At 39.8% G+C, this 15917-nt stretch overlaps 2 protein-coding genes across 2 annotated transcripts; both read right to left on the bottom strand.

Annotated features, from left to right (window-relative positions):
• Positions 1–3337: 3337 nt before the first annotated feature.
• LOC138870708 (uncharacterized) lies at positions 3338–3970 on the bottom strand. Its single transcript, XM_070148540.1, has one exon. The coding sequence runs from the start codon at positions 3968–3970 to the stop codon at positions 3338–3340; it is 633 nt and encodes a 210-aa protein (XP_070004641.1).
• A 4130-nt stretch (positions 3971–8100) lies between these two features.
• Positions 8101–8616, bottom strand: LOC138870707 (uncharacterized). The gene is made up of 2 exons (XM_070148539.1): positions 8509–8616; positions 8101–8400 (listed from the first exon to the last, which is right to left on the bottom strand). Exons 1-2 carry the CDS (start codon positions 8614–8616, stop codon positions 8101–8103), a joined length of 408 nt encoding a protein of 135 aa, XP_070004640.1.
• Positions 8617–15917: the final 7301 nt, after the last annotated feature.

The following is a 15917-nucleotide window of genomic DNA, read 5'->3' as shown; positions in this document are numbered from 1 at the left end:
CCTGTTCTGCGGTCGCATAGTGCACCGCAGAACTGCCCTTCACAAAAATTCCAAGGGGATTATGCGATGACTATGCGGCCCGCAAACTCGTCGCGAAGAATTTTTTATGAATTTCTAACAAATGATCCTATCTTGGCATCACGAGATTTGGGTTTTTGAGTAGAAATTCACGGGACCTTACATCCTCTCCCACTTAAGATCATTCATCCTCGTATGAGGATCAAGGTTCACTTATTAGCAATCTTTATGCAACCTCCGCTTTTCACAACATGAAACATATCCACAGCCCTAAATTTGGCTAACTCGCTAAATTTTCAAATTTTTTGCCAGGGTTTCCTTTGTAACTAGGCCTATCCACCTGTCAGAGAGCCCCAGAAGCATATCATAACAGCATGTACACATTCTACAGTCATAACATAACCTGTACAATTCTAACCATGCCCGCATAAACAACATATAACCAAAACAGGATAGTTTTACATATATCAAATCATAAGATAAGAGTTCACGGTAACAAAGTGCATAAAATCTATTACAAGACTATTCAAACAAATGTGAGTACTTCTTTCTCATTTCTGCCTCGGCTTCCCAAGTGGCTTTCTCACCCTGCTAGTTCCGCCATAACATTTTTACGGAGGCAATTTCCTTATTTCTCAACTTCCGGACTTGCCTGTCAAGAATGGCAACTGGAACTTCTTCATATGATAGTTCTTCACTAACCACAATAGTTTCAACTGGCACAATAGTGGACAGATCTCCCACTCCTTCTTTAACATAGACACATGGAAGACCAGATGTACCAATGTCATCTCGGGTGGCAGCTCGAGATGTATGCCACCTGACCAATCCTCTGATTGATTCTGTACGGGCCGACATACCTCAGACTTAATTTCCCTTTCTTTCCAAATGGAATGATACCCTTCATTAGGGAAACCTTCAGAAATACCCAATCATCTTTTTTGAACTCTAAATCTCTACGACGAACGTCCGAGTATGACTTTTGACAACTTTGAGCAGTTTTGAACCTCTCTTTAATAATATTGACTTTCTCCATAGCCTGATGCACGAGGTCCGGCCCTATAAATTCAGCTTATCGAACCTCGAACCACCCAATGAGAGATCTACATCTCCTACCATACAACGCCTCAAATGGTGCCATCTGGATATTAGCATGGAAGCTATTATTGTAAGAAAATTCTATGAGTGGCAAATGGTTATCCCAACTACCTTTGAAATCAAGAGTACAAGCATACAACATGTCCTCAAGCATCTGAATAGTCCGATTTACTTGCCCGTCGGTTTAAGGATGGAAAGCTGTGCTAAGATTTACCTGCGTACCCAAACCTTGTTGAAATTTCTTCCAAAAGTTGGTATTGAGTTGAGCCCCTCGATCTAAAATGATTGAGACTGGAGTGCCATGCAACCTGACTATTTCTTTGATATACAACTAAGAATATTGTTCTACTATGTCGGTAGATTTAACTAGCAAGAAGTGCGCTGATTTCATGAGTCAATCCACGATTACCCAAATTGAGTCGAACTTAGGCGGATTATGTGGTAACCCTACAACAAAATCCATATTAATCATCTCCCATTTCCATATTGGAATTTCTATTCTTTGGGCCAATCCACTGGCCCTTTGATGTTCGGCCTTCTCTTGCTGACAGTTTGGACATTTTGCCACGAAGTCCGCCACATCCTTTTTAATGTTATTACACCAATAAACTTCCTTGAGATCATGATACATTTTCATAGAACCTGGGTGCACGAAATACCTGGAATTGTGAGCTTCGGCCATGATCCTCTCTCGAAGACCGTCAATATCGGAAACATATTGGCGGCCTTGGTACCGTAGGGTACCATCATCCATGCCAAAGGAAAAAGTTGTGGTCTTGTGTTTATGACTCCCCTCTTTCAGTTGTGCTAACAATGGATCATTGAATTGCTTCTCTTTCACTTTCGCCACAAGCGATGATTCAGTCCTATTATGCACAATTACTCCTTCTTCATTAGAGTCCGCAAGGCAAACTCCCAAACTAGCCAACTGGTGAACCTCCCTGACCAACGGCCTCTAATATGCCTCCAAATGAGCCAAGCTCCCCATATATTTTTGACTAAGAGCATCTGGCACAACATTAGCCTTTCCTGGGTGATAGAGAATATCAATGTCATAGTCCTTGAGTAACTCTAGCCATCTTCTCTATCTCAGATTCAACTCCTTCTGCTTGAAAATATATTGAAGGCTCTTGTGATCCGTAAATACATCCACATGGACCCCATACAAATAATGCCGCCAAATCTTTAGCACAAACACCATTGCCGCAAGCTCTAAGTCATGAGTTGGATAGTTCTTTTCATGATTCTTGAGTTGCCTAGAAGCTTAAGTTATAACCTTGCCATGTTGCATTAACACACACCCAAGCCCGATCCTTGAAGCATCGCAATACACCATAAATCCCTATATACCCTCTGGCAGTGCTAGTACCGGTGCCGTAGTTAATCTTGATTTCAATTCTTGGAAACTCCTTGCACAAGCATCAGACCATTGGAATTTAACCACTTTCTATGTCAATTTAGTCAATGAAGAGGCAAGAGTAGAAAACCCCTCCACAAATCTCCTGTAGTACCTAGCCAAACCTAGGAAACTGCGAATCTCCGTTGGAGTGGTAGGTCTGGGCCAATTCTTTTCCACTGCAATCTTTTGAGGATCAACCATAATTCCTTCCCTGGAGACGACATGACCCAAGAACATAACAGATTCAAGCCAAAATTCATCTTTCAAAAATTTTGCATACAATTGATGTTGCTGAAGAGTCTGCAGAACTGCTCTGAGATGGTCAGTATGGTCCTCCCCACTTCGGGAATACACAAGAATATCGTCAATGAACACTATCACAAGAATATCGGCAATGAAGACTCGATTCATAAGATCCATGAAAGTTGCCGGGGCATTTGTTAGCCCAAAAGACGTCACCAGAAATTCAAAGTGCCCGTACCGAGTCTTGAAAGTTGTTTTTGGAATATCCTGCTCCCTTATCTTCAATTGATGATACCCGTACCGCAAGTTAATTTTTGAGAAACACGTAGGACCTTGCAATTGATCAAACAAGACATATATTCTTGGCAGGGGATATTTATTTTTGATTGTGACCTTGTTGAGTTGTCGATAGTCAATACACATCCGTAGTGACCCATCTTTCTTCCTTACAAACAAGGCCGGTGCACCCCACAATGACACACTCGGCTGGATGAAACCCTTTTCTAGCAAATCCTTCAGTTGTTCCTTTACCTCTTTCAATTTTGTCGGTGCCATTCTATAAGGTGGAATTGATATAGGCTACATGCCTGGCATCACATCGATCCCAAAATCGATCTCCCTATCTGGTGGGATCCCAGGGAGTTCATCTAGAAAGACATCCGGAAATCTATTAACAACTGGTACAGACTCAAGGCTAGGTGCCTCGACATCGGTGTCCGTAACCCGAACTAAATGATAGATACACCCTTTCTTGATTATCTTCGCAGCCTTAAGGTAAGAAATAAGATGACCTTTAGGCACTACATTATCTCCCTTCCCTTCATCAACGGGCTCATTAGGAAATTCAAGCCTCATGGTTCTAGTACGACAATCAAATTTGGCAAAGCATGAATAAAGCCAATCCATTCCCATTATTACATCAAAATCGACCATCCCTAATTCAATAAGATCGGGCGTGGTATTTCTACCCCGCAGCGTAACAACACAACCTTTATAAAGCTGAGCAGCCGTAATTGACTCACCAACCAGAGTAGACACCAAAAATGGCTCATGAAGCTGATCTGGTTCTATCTCAAATTCCATAGCAACAAAAGGTGTAACATAGGACAAGGTGGAACCAGGGTCAATAAGTGCACACACATCATGAGATTGGACAGTCAGTATACTCGTAACAAAATATGGAGAAGCCTCTACGGTCTGGCAACCACTCATAACATAGAACCGACTGGGACTTCCTGAACTCTGCGCACCACCCCTAGCTGCACTACGCCCTGCGGGTGCTGGGGCACCTCGAACTGGAGAAGGGGCTGAAGATGTAGCAGCTGCTGGACTGGATGACTATGCTGTGCCCCTACCCGCTCCCGCTAGGGATACACGACAATGCCTCTGAATATGACCCCTCATCCCTCATCCATAACATGCGAGTAACTCCAAATAGCAAACCCCTGAGTGCACCTTCCCGCACTTAGGGCACGGGGACCTCTGCTGCTGCTGGGACCTCTCTCCTGACCGACCCCGCTGATAGGATCCCCTGTTGCCTTGGCCGAGCCTAAAGTGACTCCACTACAGCTGGCTGGGCCCTGTTGGTAGTGCACTGGCTGAGGATTGTGCAACAGACTGGGACATCCCTGATGATCCTCCCCTGAAAGCTGATCTCCCCCCATCTCATGACTCTCCCATGTTGCCCGTAGACCGGTCCTTATTGTTACCCTCTCTCTCCATTATGTTCTTCATTTTACAATTATCTATGGCCTGAGCAAATGCTACCATCTTTCAATAATTCATATCAGAATTTAACGCAGCCTTAGAAGCCTCATTAATAGTCAAAAGATTAAGGCCCTGAACAAACCGGCGCACTCTGGCCTCCATTTTGGGCAACATAAGAATGGCGTACTTGGATATGTGAGCAAACTCCATCTGGTACTCCCACCCACTCCTGCAACCTTGCTTCAGATTTTAAAACTCTGTTGCACGGGCGGCCCTTGTCTCAGCAGGCAGGAAATGATCTATAAAGGCATCGGCAAACTCGCTCCACCTTGCCGGACGGCTCCCCTCCTCACGGGAATCTTTCCACAACTCAAACCACGAATAGGCCACCCCTTTCAAATGATAGGTAGCCAACTGTACTCCCTTTGTCTCAATTGCACGCATAACCCTAAGGGTCTTGTGCATCTCATCAATAAAATCCTGGGGGTATTCTTCTAGATTGGCACCCATAAACATCGGAGGGTCTAACTGAAGAAATCTATTTACCTTGGAACTGGTGGAATCCCCTTTCTAGCTAGATAAATTTGGGGCAGCATTTAACCTCTAGGCCTGAGAGGCCACTAGCTGGGTCAACATCTGAATAGCTCCCCTAATATCCCCATCAAAAATACCAGAACCGGAAGCTGGGGCTAGAGGCGGAGCAGGAGTATCAATGGGAGGGATAGTGGTACCCTCCGCAGGTGTAGGAACTGGGGTAGTCTGCTCTGGAATAGAAGAACCAGGCAGGGTGATAGCAGGGCGAATACCCTCACCCGCAGTATCAAGCAGTGATTCATCAGCCACTCCTGAGGTGGCATTGGCTTCTTGGCCAATTCTCGCTTTCTTCTTTGGTGCCATTTACTGAGAGATAGAACAATGCACTAATTAGATAGGGAACAGTTTCACCACATGATCCAGAATATCAAAGAAGGGTGTTATTCCTAAATGCCCAAGTAGCCTCCAACTTATAGATGCGGTCGACTACACACCGATAAGAAGGAATCTACTAGACACAGCTCCGAGACATCCTAGGAAACTACAAATCCTTAGGCTCTGATAACAAGTTTGTCAAGCCCCAACCTCGGGAGGCGCGACCGGTGCTCAATCGAGTGAACCCAACTGAGCAAGCCTTATCGAACACTTTCTACCCAACTTGATATGATTAAGGAAACCATGCTTTCGTTTATTTAAACAACAGGAAAGATTGCACATTCAACATTGTTAGTTCATTTTACATCACAACCTTAAACCGTAGTTAAGTTCCCAAGATTCAATACAATTTCACTTTAGAGAAACAAGAGTTATAATTACAACATAGTTCATAGACCCATCCAACACCCGTACATAACCCACACATACATTTACGGAGCCTCTAAGGATACAAAAAGCAATGATGACAACGCCGGCAACAAGGCCCCGGCTACACCTCAAAAGTGGATCTCTATATCAAAAGATGTAGATAATAGCCCCTTGAAGGAGAAAGGGGCTCACCAAGACTTTGAGAAGAGGGTACTCCGCTACGCGCTATCGGCACTATCCGCAACGGAGCCACCTACATTCATTTAAAAATGTAGCGCCCTCGGCAAAAGGGACGTTAGTACCATGGACAAGTACTAGTATGTATAACTAAACATCATCTAGTTAGAAAGAACTTTCATACAATAATAAGGAAATCACAAGTATAACTCAAACACTTTAAATGATCACAACATTATCAAATAAAAGAATCATACAATTTTCACCTCATTTTCCCATATCTTTTAGTTTTGGGGCATTTCATATTGTTCATCATTGTCCATAATACCACCGCTATCTTGAGCGGAGTCTGATCTCGACCCGATCGGCAAGGTTGCCTCATTTGAGACATATACTTCAATCACAAATACAATACCACCATGTGTGCGTCATGGCGTCCGATCTCGGCCCGATTGGCTAGGCCTCCTTACCAAGGCATTTTCCTTTTCCATCAATCACCTCATTTCAATCTTTGTTTCACATTTATCATTTCATAGGCACTTGGGGCCACAATTATCACCTCATTTCCACTTCCAATGTTAGATTTGTAGTTTAGGATAATATGTGCACACAAGGGAAAATAAAATTGTAAGCATAGATGAGTCTTCACACATATGGCACAATATATGCAGCTTCAATCTCACCTTAAGGTCTAAGCATCTGAATATATGATTCATATTCCTTGCACCCTTTCAAGTTATCAAGAATAGCACATTGATCATATTGAGACACATCTTTCACGCATATAAGGTCGCAACCCCAAATTCATGTGAAGCAACAATCAATACAACCATTCAACTTTAATCTTACCATATTTACACAAACACCAACAGAGCTCAATTTCTAAAAGATGGGGTTTTAGACATACATACCTCAGTAGATCTTTCCTTAAACCCTTACAATAAATTCCAGAATTTCCTAGCAACTTCATTCCTTTTTTATGAAAATTACAAGTTGAACCAAAAATTAGAGGCATGAATGAGATTCCAACTCATTTAAGTAAATTATCAAGCACTAAGTGTGCACAACGATTTTAGGGCACTTTTGTGAGAGATTTTCCTCATCCTATACCACAATTGTTATCTTTTTTGGTTCACAACCACCCCATACCCCATTATCTTTAGTGTATGCAAGATTATCAACCCTTATACCCATGAACCCCCTTGCTAATCACTTATTTTAATGGAAATTTTGATATTATAGATGAGGGTACAAGCTCTTACCTCTTAGGGTGAAGACCTAGCAATTTCACTTGACAATATTCAAGGATTTGGGGCAAGGATGGAGTGGGTACTTGATGACGATCAATCCCTCTCTTACTAGAACTTCCCCTCTCACTCTATATGCGATGAAATAATAGGAAAATGGGCTAATGGGGTGTTTTCAATGGGATGGGTTCGGGTTATAAAATTTAGAAAATAGGAGCCCCGGCACGATTTGCGATCGCATAATGGACATGCGGCCCGCAAATTGGACCACAAAAATTGTCCCAAAATTTGGACAAACTGTTTGGGTATGCGATAGAAATGTGGTCCGCATACCTGTTCTGCGGTCGCATAGTGCACTGCAGAACTGCCTTTCACAAAAATTCCAAGGGGATTATGGGATGACTATGCGGCCCGCAAGTTCGCCGCAAAGAATTTTTTATGAATTTCTAACAAATGATCCTATCTTGGCATCACGAGATTTGGGTTTTTGAGTAGAAATTTCCACGGGGCCTTACATCCTCCCCCACTTAAGATCATTCATCCTTGAATAAGGACAAGGTTCACTTATTATCAATCTCTATGTAACCTCAACTTTTCACAACATAAAACATATCCACAGACCTAAATTTGGCTAACTCCCTAAATTTTCAAAACTTTTGACAGGGTTTCTTTTGTAACTAGGCCTATCCACCTGTCAAAGAGCCCCAGAAGCATATCCTAAAAGCATGTACACATTTTACAGTCATAACATAACCTGTACAGTACTAACCATGGCCGCATAGGCAACATATAACCAAAATAGGATTTTTTTTCATAGATCAAATCATATGATAAGAGTTCATACGAACCAAGTGCATAAAAGCTATTACATGACTATTCAAAAAAATGTGAGTACTTCTTTCTCATTTCTTCCTCGACTTCCCAAGTGGCTTCCTCAACCTGCTGGTTCAGCCATAAAACTTTTACGGAGGCAATTTCCTTATTTCTTAACTTCCGGACTTGCTTGTCAAGAATGGCAACTAGAACTTCTTCATATGACAGTTCTTCATTTACCTCAATAGTTTCAACTGGCACAATAGTGGATGGATCTCTCACTACCTTCTTTAACATAGACTCTTGGAAGACCGGATGTACCAATGACATCTCAGGTGGCATCTCGAGCTTGTATTCCACCTAACCAATCCTTTGAATGATTCTGTACAGGCTGACATATCTCGGACTTAATTTTCCTTTCTTTCCAAATCGCATGATACCATTCATTGGGGAAACTTTCAAAAATACCCAATCATCTTCTTTGAACTCCAAATCTCTACGACGAACATTCGAGTAAGACTTTTGACGACTTTGAGCAGTTTTCAACCTCTCTTGAATAATCTTGACTTTCTCCATATCCTGATTTACGAGGTCCGACCCTATCAATTCAACTTCTCCAACCTCGAACCACCCAAAGGGGTATCTACATCTCCTACCATACAATGCCTCAAATGGTGCCATCTGGATACTAGCATGAAAGATATTATTGTAAGAAAATTCTATAAGCGGCAAATGGTTATCCCAACTACCTCTGAAATCAAGAGTACAAGCATGCAACATGTCCTCAAGTGTCTGAATAGAAATTTCCTATCTTGGCATCACAAGATTCGAGTTTTTGAGTAGAAATTTCCCCGGGGCCTTACAGATTAGAATACCCCTATAGGATGAATCACGTTGGGATGCTATGAAATATGGTTATTGAAGATTAGCATCATCCCTAGGTGAATCATGCAAATAATTGTAGATTTTCCCGATGAGACATGAGCCCTAGTGTAAATGTATTATGTAAGAGGTTTCAAGTTATTAGTGAAATATTGTAGATCAACTTTAAGGTGAATCAACAATAGATGGATAAAATTTACAAAGTATGAGATGAGATTAGGCTGTCATTCTTAAGATAAACAGTAATGAGGAAACATTAAAGGGCTTAGATTTATACATATATGATAAGCAGCAAGAGAGTAACCTAGAGCTGGGTAGCAGTCCCCGATAATAATAAATCGAAGTAAGTGTTATGGTATAGTTTAACCTACCTAGATGTAGTAAAGACAAACCATAAATAACCGAGGATTTGAAACAAGATATAGCAATAGTCATAATTTTGACAAATTACCGAGCGAAGAACTTCAGTACACCTATAGATGCCCAGAGGGATAGCTTGTCATAGATCCGTATCTGTAAACAAGGCGAGTCCTAGAGATTGGCTAAAAGTGGGAGGGAAAAAAGGAGAGAAGAGTCACATAGGTGAACATACAAGGAAAAATTCGTACAGACTGCATGATAGAAGATAGAAACAGTTACGAGATTGAAAGAATTCCGACAATAGGTCGTGCTGTGAGAAGGAGGTCTAAAGAAAGGAATGCCTTAGCCTTTGGATTTATTAGAAGAACAATTGCCTAGATGACAAGAACACTACTAAAGTATTTGTAATAGCAATATATTGTGAGACTAATAAGCGCATCAATCAACATTCGAGGATGAATGTTACAAGGGGGGGGATGATGTTACATCCCATGATTTCGTACGTAAAAGTACGTCACATGTCAATTGATGTAAGCTAAGAAATGAGATCATCTTTGAAACTACATAAAGTAAGTTAATCATGTAACATGGAGTTTACAAATACTTAAGATCATGAATAACAAGTACCAAGAGGGATGGAAGGCTTAGAAGCTAAACGAATTGAAGAAACTAAGTTTTGTCGAAAGTCGACAAATGGGAATTTTAACATGTTTTTAGGGTGATACTAGGGTGATTAACATGATAAGGATGTTATGTTAGGAGTTATTTTATTCGTATAATAGTCATGTGTTATATTTTTATTTACCGTGAAAATGGTAATATTAAATTTGATATAGTGTAACTAAAAATACATGATCTATTTTTATGCTAGTTGTTAGACAGTTGATGCTATGTGAAAGACTTAGAAATGAGACAAGAGCTTAAAAATAAGATGTTAACCAAACCAAATCGCTATCAATCGGGGCCTCGAGCTTTCCTATTCGAGGGCTTCAGGGTCGAGTCTGAAGCTCGGTTGGGAGCTATCGAGGGTGGTCGATGGAGACTAACAGTTATAAATAAATCAATCTTTGTGGCCAATAATAAGCAATAAATGATGATAAAATAGATAGAATCAATAAATATAAGCAATAAATGGAGCAATGAAATCAAGGGAATGTGTTAGAGAGAAGACAAGATGTTCTTGTGTATTTAGTATGGAACAACAGATATTTACATAATGACAAGGATCCACTTTATATGAGAGGGGGAATCCTAACATAGTACATGCGCATTTATTACAAAGATATGGAGATGGGCCAGCCAGTTAAAGCCATAATACGGGCTTAGACTAGCCTGACAGACTTTGTCGGCTCTAGATACATGCCTTCGGAACTCCCCACTCCCCCCCCCCCGTAACCATCGGTCCGTACTGCTCCGAGGTCGAGTGTCGATGGCCCTCAAGGGATGAAACTTGACCGTGGTTTTGAGCCTTTGAGACGTCGTAACGATGAAAAATTGGACCCTCCGATTTTACCGTATACAATTTTTTAGTCAAGCAAGTGGTGGAACAAAAGTTGGCAAAGGTCATCACAAGTTGCATACATAAATGTACTGAAAATTTTGTCAAATGTAGCTGAGATTTTCTCCCATTATACACGGAATTTCTGAATGATCCACCTACAAAATTGAAGATCTACGAGTGTAGTTTCTACCACATTAAACTGTTTATCAATCTGATATCGGAGTAAAGATATATTTGTATTTTTGCAAGACCGCGCAGGCAGCCCCAATGTGACCCACTTGGTCAAAATAGTATTTTTTATTTTATAATGCTAAATTATTATTTTTAATCATTTTAGTTCATAAATAATATTTTTATTTTTTTATTAATCATTTTTATAAATTATTTTTGATAAATTTTGCATATTCAAATAGTAGCCCAGATTTAAACAAATTTACTGATCAAAAATGGCCCAACACCTTAACCCAAGCCCAAACCAGGCGACCCTTGTAACCAACCCGGTCGTGACCCTTGTAACAAATTTTGTTCTTTTGTGTTTATGTCCTGCATATTTACATCTATGAAATCTCACGACTTAATGTGTTTCTGGGCTATCTCTGTGTGCAACCTTGTTAGCATTAAACTTGTTTTGTAATCTGAACCTCTCCTAGCACGTGACTTTACCTAATGGTTCTAGTTCTGAGACATGTTTATGACTAATTTGAATAATTTGGACTCACTTAAGCTCGTTTAGCTAATTTGTTCTGGGCTACTTTTGTATGCAACCTTGCTAGTTTTGCACTTGTTTTGAACCTCTTTAGTATTTAATTTTATTTAAAGCTGTCAGTTTTGAGATATGTTATTTGAATATGCTTTACCTAAATGATTTATACCCTTTTAAATTCATATTACTCTGCTGTGTTGATACCTGAATGTCTATATTTGTTATTTGACATGAGCATGTTTTACTACTTTGTTCTGAATCCCTGTAATGAATGCCTCACATATGTAGTGTATTATAAGCTGTGTTAAGACCTTCATTATTAACTGTGACTTACTTCCCTGCTATTGTGTCATTCAATATGTCTTTGTTTGCTTAATTATATATCACTAGTAATTGTTTATGACCTTTAGGGTGGCCACCTTAGTTTGTGTTTCTCTACAATGTTTAAAACTGTTTGTCCTAGTGATAGATTGGCAAGTTTGTTTTCTAGTGTTGTGATGAACCCTAAGAATAATTTGGACCTTTAAGCATTACACCTTTTAAGTTATTGCCCTACTTAGACTTGTTTGATAATATGCATCTTAGTATAATAATTTGGTTGATCTTGTAGTCTCAGGGGACTTGATTCTCCTCTAACTCTCAATGTGCTTTCTACCAATGTGTTACTCCCTGCTAAGTGTTTAACCGAAAATAGTCGTCTGCCTAAAAGCCTTGTTGACGTTTTTTTAACTAACATGTTCTGTGTTTTTTAACTTTGCTATGTCTCCTTTATAAACTATAAGTGTATTTCCTCAACTTTTGTCCCTTAACCATTGTCCACTCACCCTCATTTGTTACATGTGCTATTCTAAACCCATCATTCTTGGCTGGCTGAAAGCCAAGGCTACCAAGACTCTTACTAGTGACCTCCCTAGTGTGAGCACTGCTCGGGGTCCACTTGTGTAAGGCCCCGAAAAATATCACTACGTAATTTAAGGTTTTGTGTTGTCAAAGTAGGCTAATACATTGTATTTCGAAGTTTTGGGTTGAACAACGCGCTGTGGAGTAGAAATATTTTGTCACGGATAGGCCAGGCTTTATCTAGGCTATAGCCAGGTTGGACCAGGCTTTAGGCTGGAGAGGCCGGGCTAAAAACCAGGCTGGACGAGGCTTTAGGCTGGCGATGCTAGGTTTGTAGCCCGGTCCGAAAATTTTGGACTATCCATTCTTTTATCTTTATAACCCGACCCAACTTCGTTAAATACACACAATGGGTCATTTTTGAGCAAATATATGATATTTTAGAGTGGGAGAGGGAGCCCTAGAATGAGAAAGTGATCTTCATTAAAGCATTCTTCAATTCTCACAAAATTTTTTGAATATTAACAAGGAAAATACACTAGATCTTCATCCTTGAGATAGGGATTGTTAGGATTTCCGAAATGTTGTAGTAATTTAAGGAAAAGCTCAAGCAATGTATGTATGGCTAAAACTCCCTCTTCTTAGAAATTGTACCCCTTGATGTCCATGCAGAATATATGTGCTTGTGTTGCAAGAATATATGTGCAAGATGTATTTCAATGTTCCCATTATGACATCTTGTCATTTGATGATGTGTTAAAGATATGGAATATGTGCTAAAATTCCTAGACTTCTAGTTTAGCTTGAATAAAGCTTGTTATACCAATGTATGTGAAGGCCTCTAGTTACCTATTATTTGTAACTGCTCTCGTATGTACACAATATCTTGAATTGAAAGGCTTGTTTGTTGAAAATGATAATAATGTTAAATGTGGGAAAGAACTTGCATTATGAAATATGGCCATGAGCCACGATATGATATAACTATTGTGGCCACTAGTGTCGATGAACTGATATATATAAAAAGAAATATGAAATGAGATGATCGATGAAAAATGGTAATGTCTTAGCTAAGACGGCCTAGCCTATTGGGCCATGATCGGACGCCATGCCACACACATGGTGGTATTGTGCTGGAAACTGAAATTGGAAATTGAGACTGAAAATTGAAACTGGAATTATTATTGTGGTGAATCTCTCTAATGGGACGACCTAGCCGATCGGGTCATGATTGGACTCCATATAAAAGTACGGTGGTATTGTGAATGATGAGGTATTGATAATAATGATGTCCCAATTTAAAGCTATGAAAATTGCTTGAAAGTTTATATGATCCTTAATGTGATGTTGTAGTGTTGTTTAAGGTTTCCATTGAATCCATGATTATTTCTTCTTCTATTATTATTCTTTCTAATGAGATGATGTTTAGTTATACATACTAGTATTATTCGACAGTACTAACGTCCCTTTTTGTTGGGGGCGCTACATCTTTAAATGAATGTAGGTGGTTCCATAGCAGACAATATTGATCGCAGCTAGAGGTGCATCATCATCATCATCCCAGCAGACTTGGTGAGCCCCATTTCTCCCTGGGATCATGTAGTACATCTTTTGTTTGTATGTTTTCCACATTTTGAGGTATAGTCGAGGCCTTGTTGACGGCGTTGTTATGACTCTATTTTGTTTCATTGGAGGATCCGTTGACACTTTGTGGGTCGTAAATGGGTGTTGGAAGGGTTAGTGGATTATTTATGTTTTTGACCCTTGTTCCTTTAAATTGAAAAGTGTTTGAAATTTTGAAGAACTTACCAATGAGATAACAATTGAATCAATTTGGAAATGTTTACAAAATCTTCCGGTTGTATAATTATTAATAACCTATTTTCTTGATCATAATGAGTTGGGTAGAAAATATCTAATAGGCTTTTTCAGTCGGGTTCACTCGGTTGAGCGTCGGTCGCGCTCCCCTAGGTTGGGGCATGACAAACTTGGTATCAGAGCCTAAGATTTCAAAGTGTCCTAGGATGTCTCGGAGATGTGTCTAGTAGAGTCATTCTTATCGGTGTGTAGTTGACCACATCTATAAGTTGGAGGCTACATGGACATTTAGGAATGTTACCCTTCTTCTACACTCCATATTGTGCGATAATACTGGACTATTAGATTTTGTTCTAACTCGTGCATTGAGATTCAAGGTAAGTTTAAACGCTCTTTCATTTATTGAAAGTAATGTTCTCATATGACCTGACAATTTGGCAAGGGCCTAATAATTAAGGAGATAGAACATATATCTTGTTTAACGAATGGTATGGACATATAGGATATGTATGCAATACCATGAATATATTTTAGTTGAGAAAAGGTGTTAAAAGTGATTACCCACCTCTAAGGAAACATTAACTTGATAAATAAGAAGTAAGCTTGAACTGCACAGTTGGGTAGTGTGGGAAACATGTATATGATCTTAGGGTGTAGAAGAAAATTTGCTATATAAGTACGGATGAATGGAGGGCATGATCAGGTGATTAATGATGGGAGTGAAAGTCTCTCCAGGAGACAAAAAGTTATGAAAAGGAGAGTCAATTGAACCCACAATAAGAAGACCCTTGTACTAATCCAAAAATGTACGAAGTTCTATTATACTACTAAAGGATACTGTCATGAGGAATTAGAATTCCAAACCCGTGTGGCTGAATAAGAGTAGATAACTTATGAGGTTAATACCATGGGGACTTAAATGTCCCTAATAGTCGAATATATATATATACAAGGGCTAGAGACATGAGGCATATGTCCCTGAAGTTGCTAAATTCAAGACTTTTGTCAAAATTCAGGGCGTTTCCCCCTAAGGTAGAAAGGAAGGGCCACAGTGAGGCAACTTAAACACCATGAAACTAGAGTAAGACCATGTATCTATGATGTTTGAATAATTTGTTGTACATGTGTAGTCTAGAAAAGTGATAATGAGTAACGTGATTCTCTAAAAGGATATGCTAATAATAGGCTACTAGTACCCCAAGAAGGTGGAAGGTTAAGGATGGTGAATTCTTCATGCATGGCAATGTGAATGATAGGGACAACAATCCTAGAAACTAGGAGTGATATTTGTAAAGAGGATTTTATTTTTGTTAGAGAGTTGGGAACAATGGAACCCAATGAAGTATTATAGATAGAAAGTGAAGGGTTGCAAGTTTTTAGGATGGGTTAATCGTGGATTTGCGATTTAACCATAGTTCCAAGGCATTAAGAGTGGCGGAACGAGTGGGATAAATATATGTGATGCTACATGAACCCAATACTACATTTGGACTTGATGGAGAGCATCTTAAAGATCTTACAAGCAAGGAGGTGTTAAGCGATACGGGGGTGAATACAATTTCCCACAGGTATCCTGACAAGTGTTGAGAGGTGAGTAGGATAAATTCCTAGATAAAGAAAAGGACCACATAACATATGGAGGAGTGCTTAACTATTCAATAATTAGGATGGGTGAAGCGAGAAGAAATAGGAAGACAATATATGAAATGAGATGGTCATGGTTATCGTAAAATAGTTTGTTTCAAAGTGATGGACTCGCTTAGACGAGTTTGA

Source organism: Nicotiana sylvestris, chromosome 6 (assembly GCF_000393655.2).
Source record: "Nicotiana sylvestris chromosome 6, ASM39365v2, whole genome shotgun sequence".
In the NCBI taxonomy this organism is placed as follows: Eukaryota; Viridiplantae; Streptophyta; class Magnoliopsida; order Solanales; family Solanaceae; genus Nicotiana; species Nicotiana sylvestris.
Note: the sequence above shows the minus strand (reverse complement) of the source record. Positions and strands in the feature narration are given on the sequence as shown.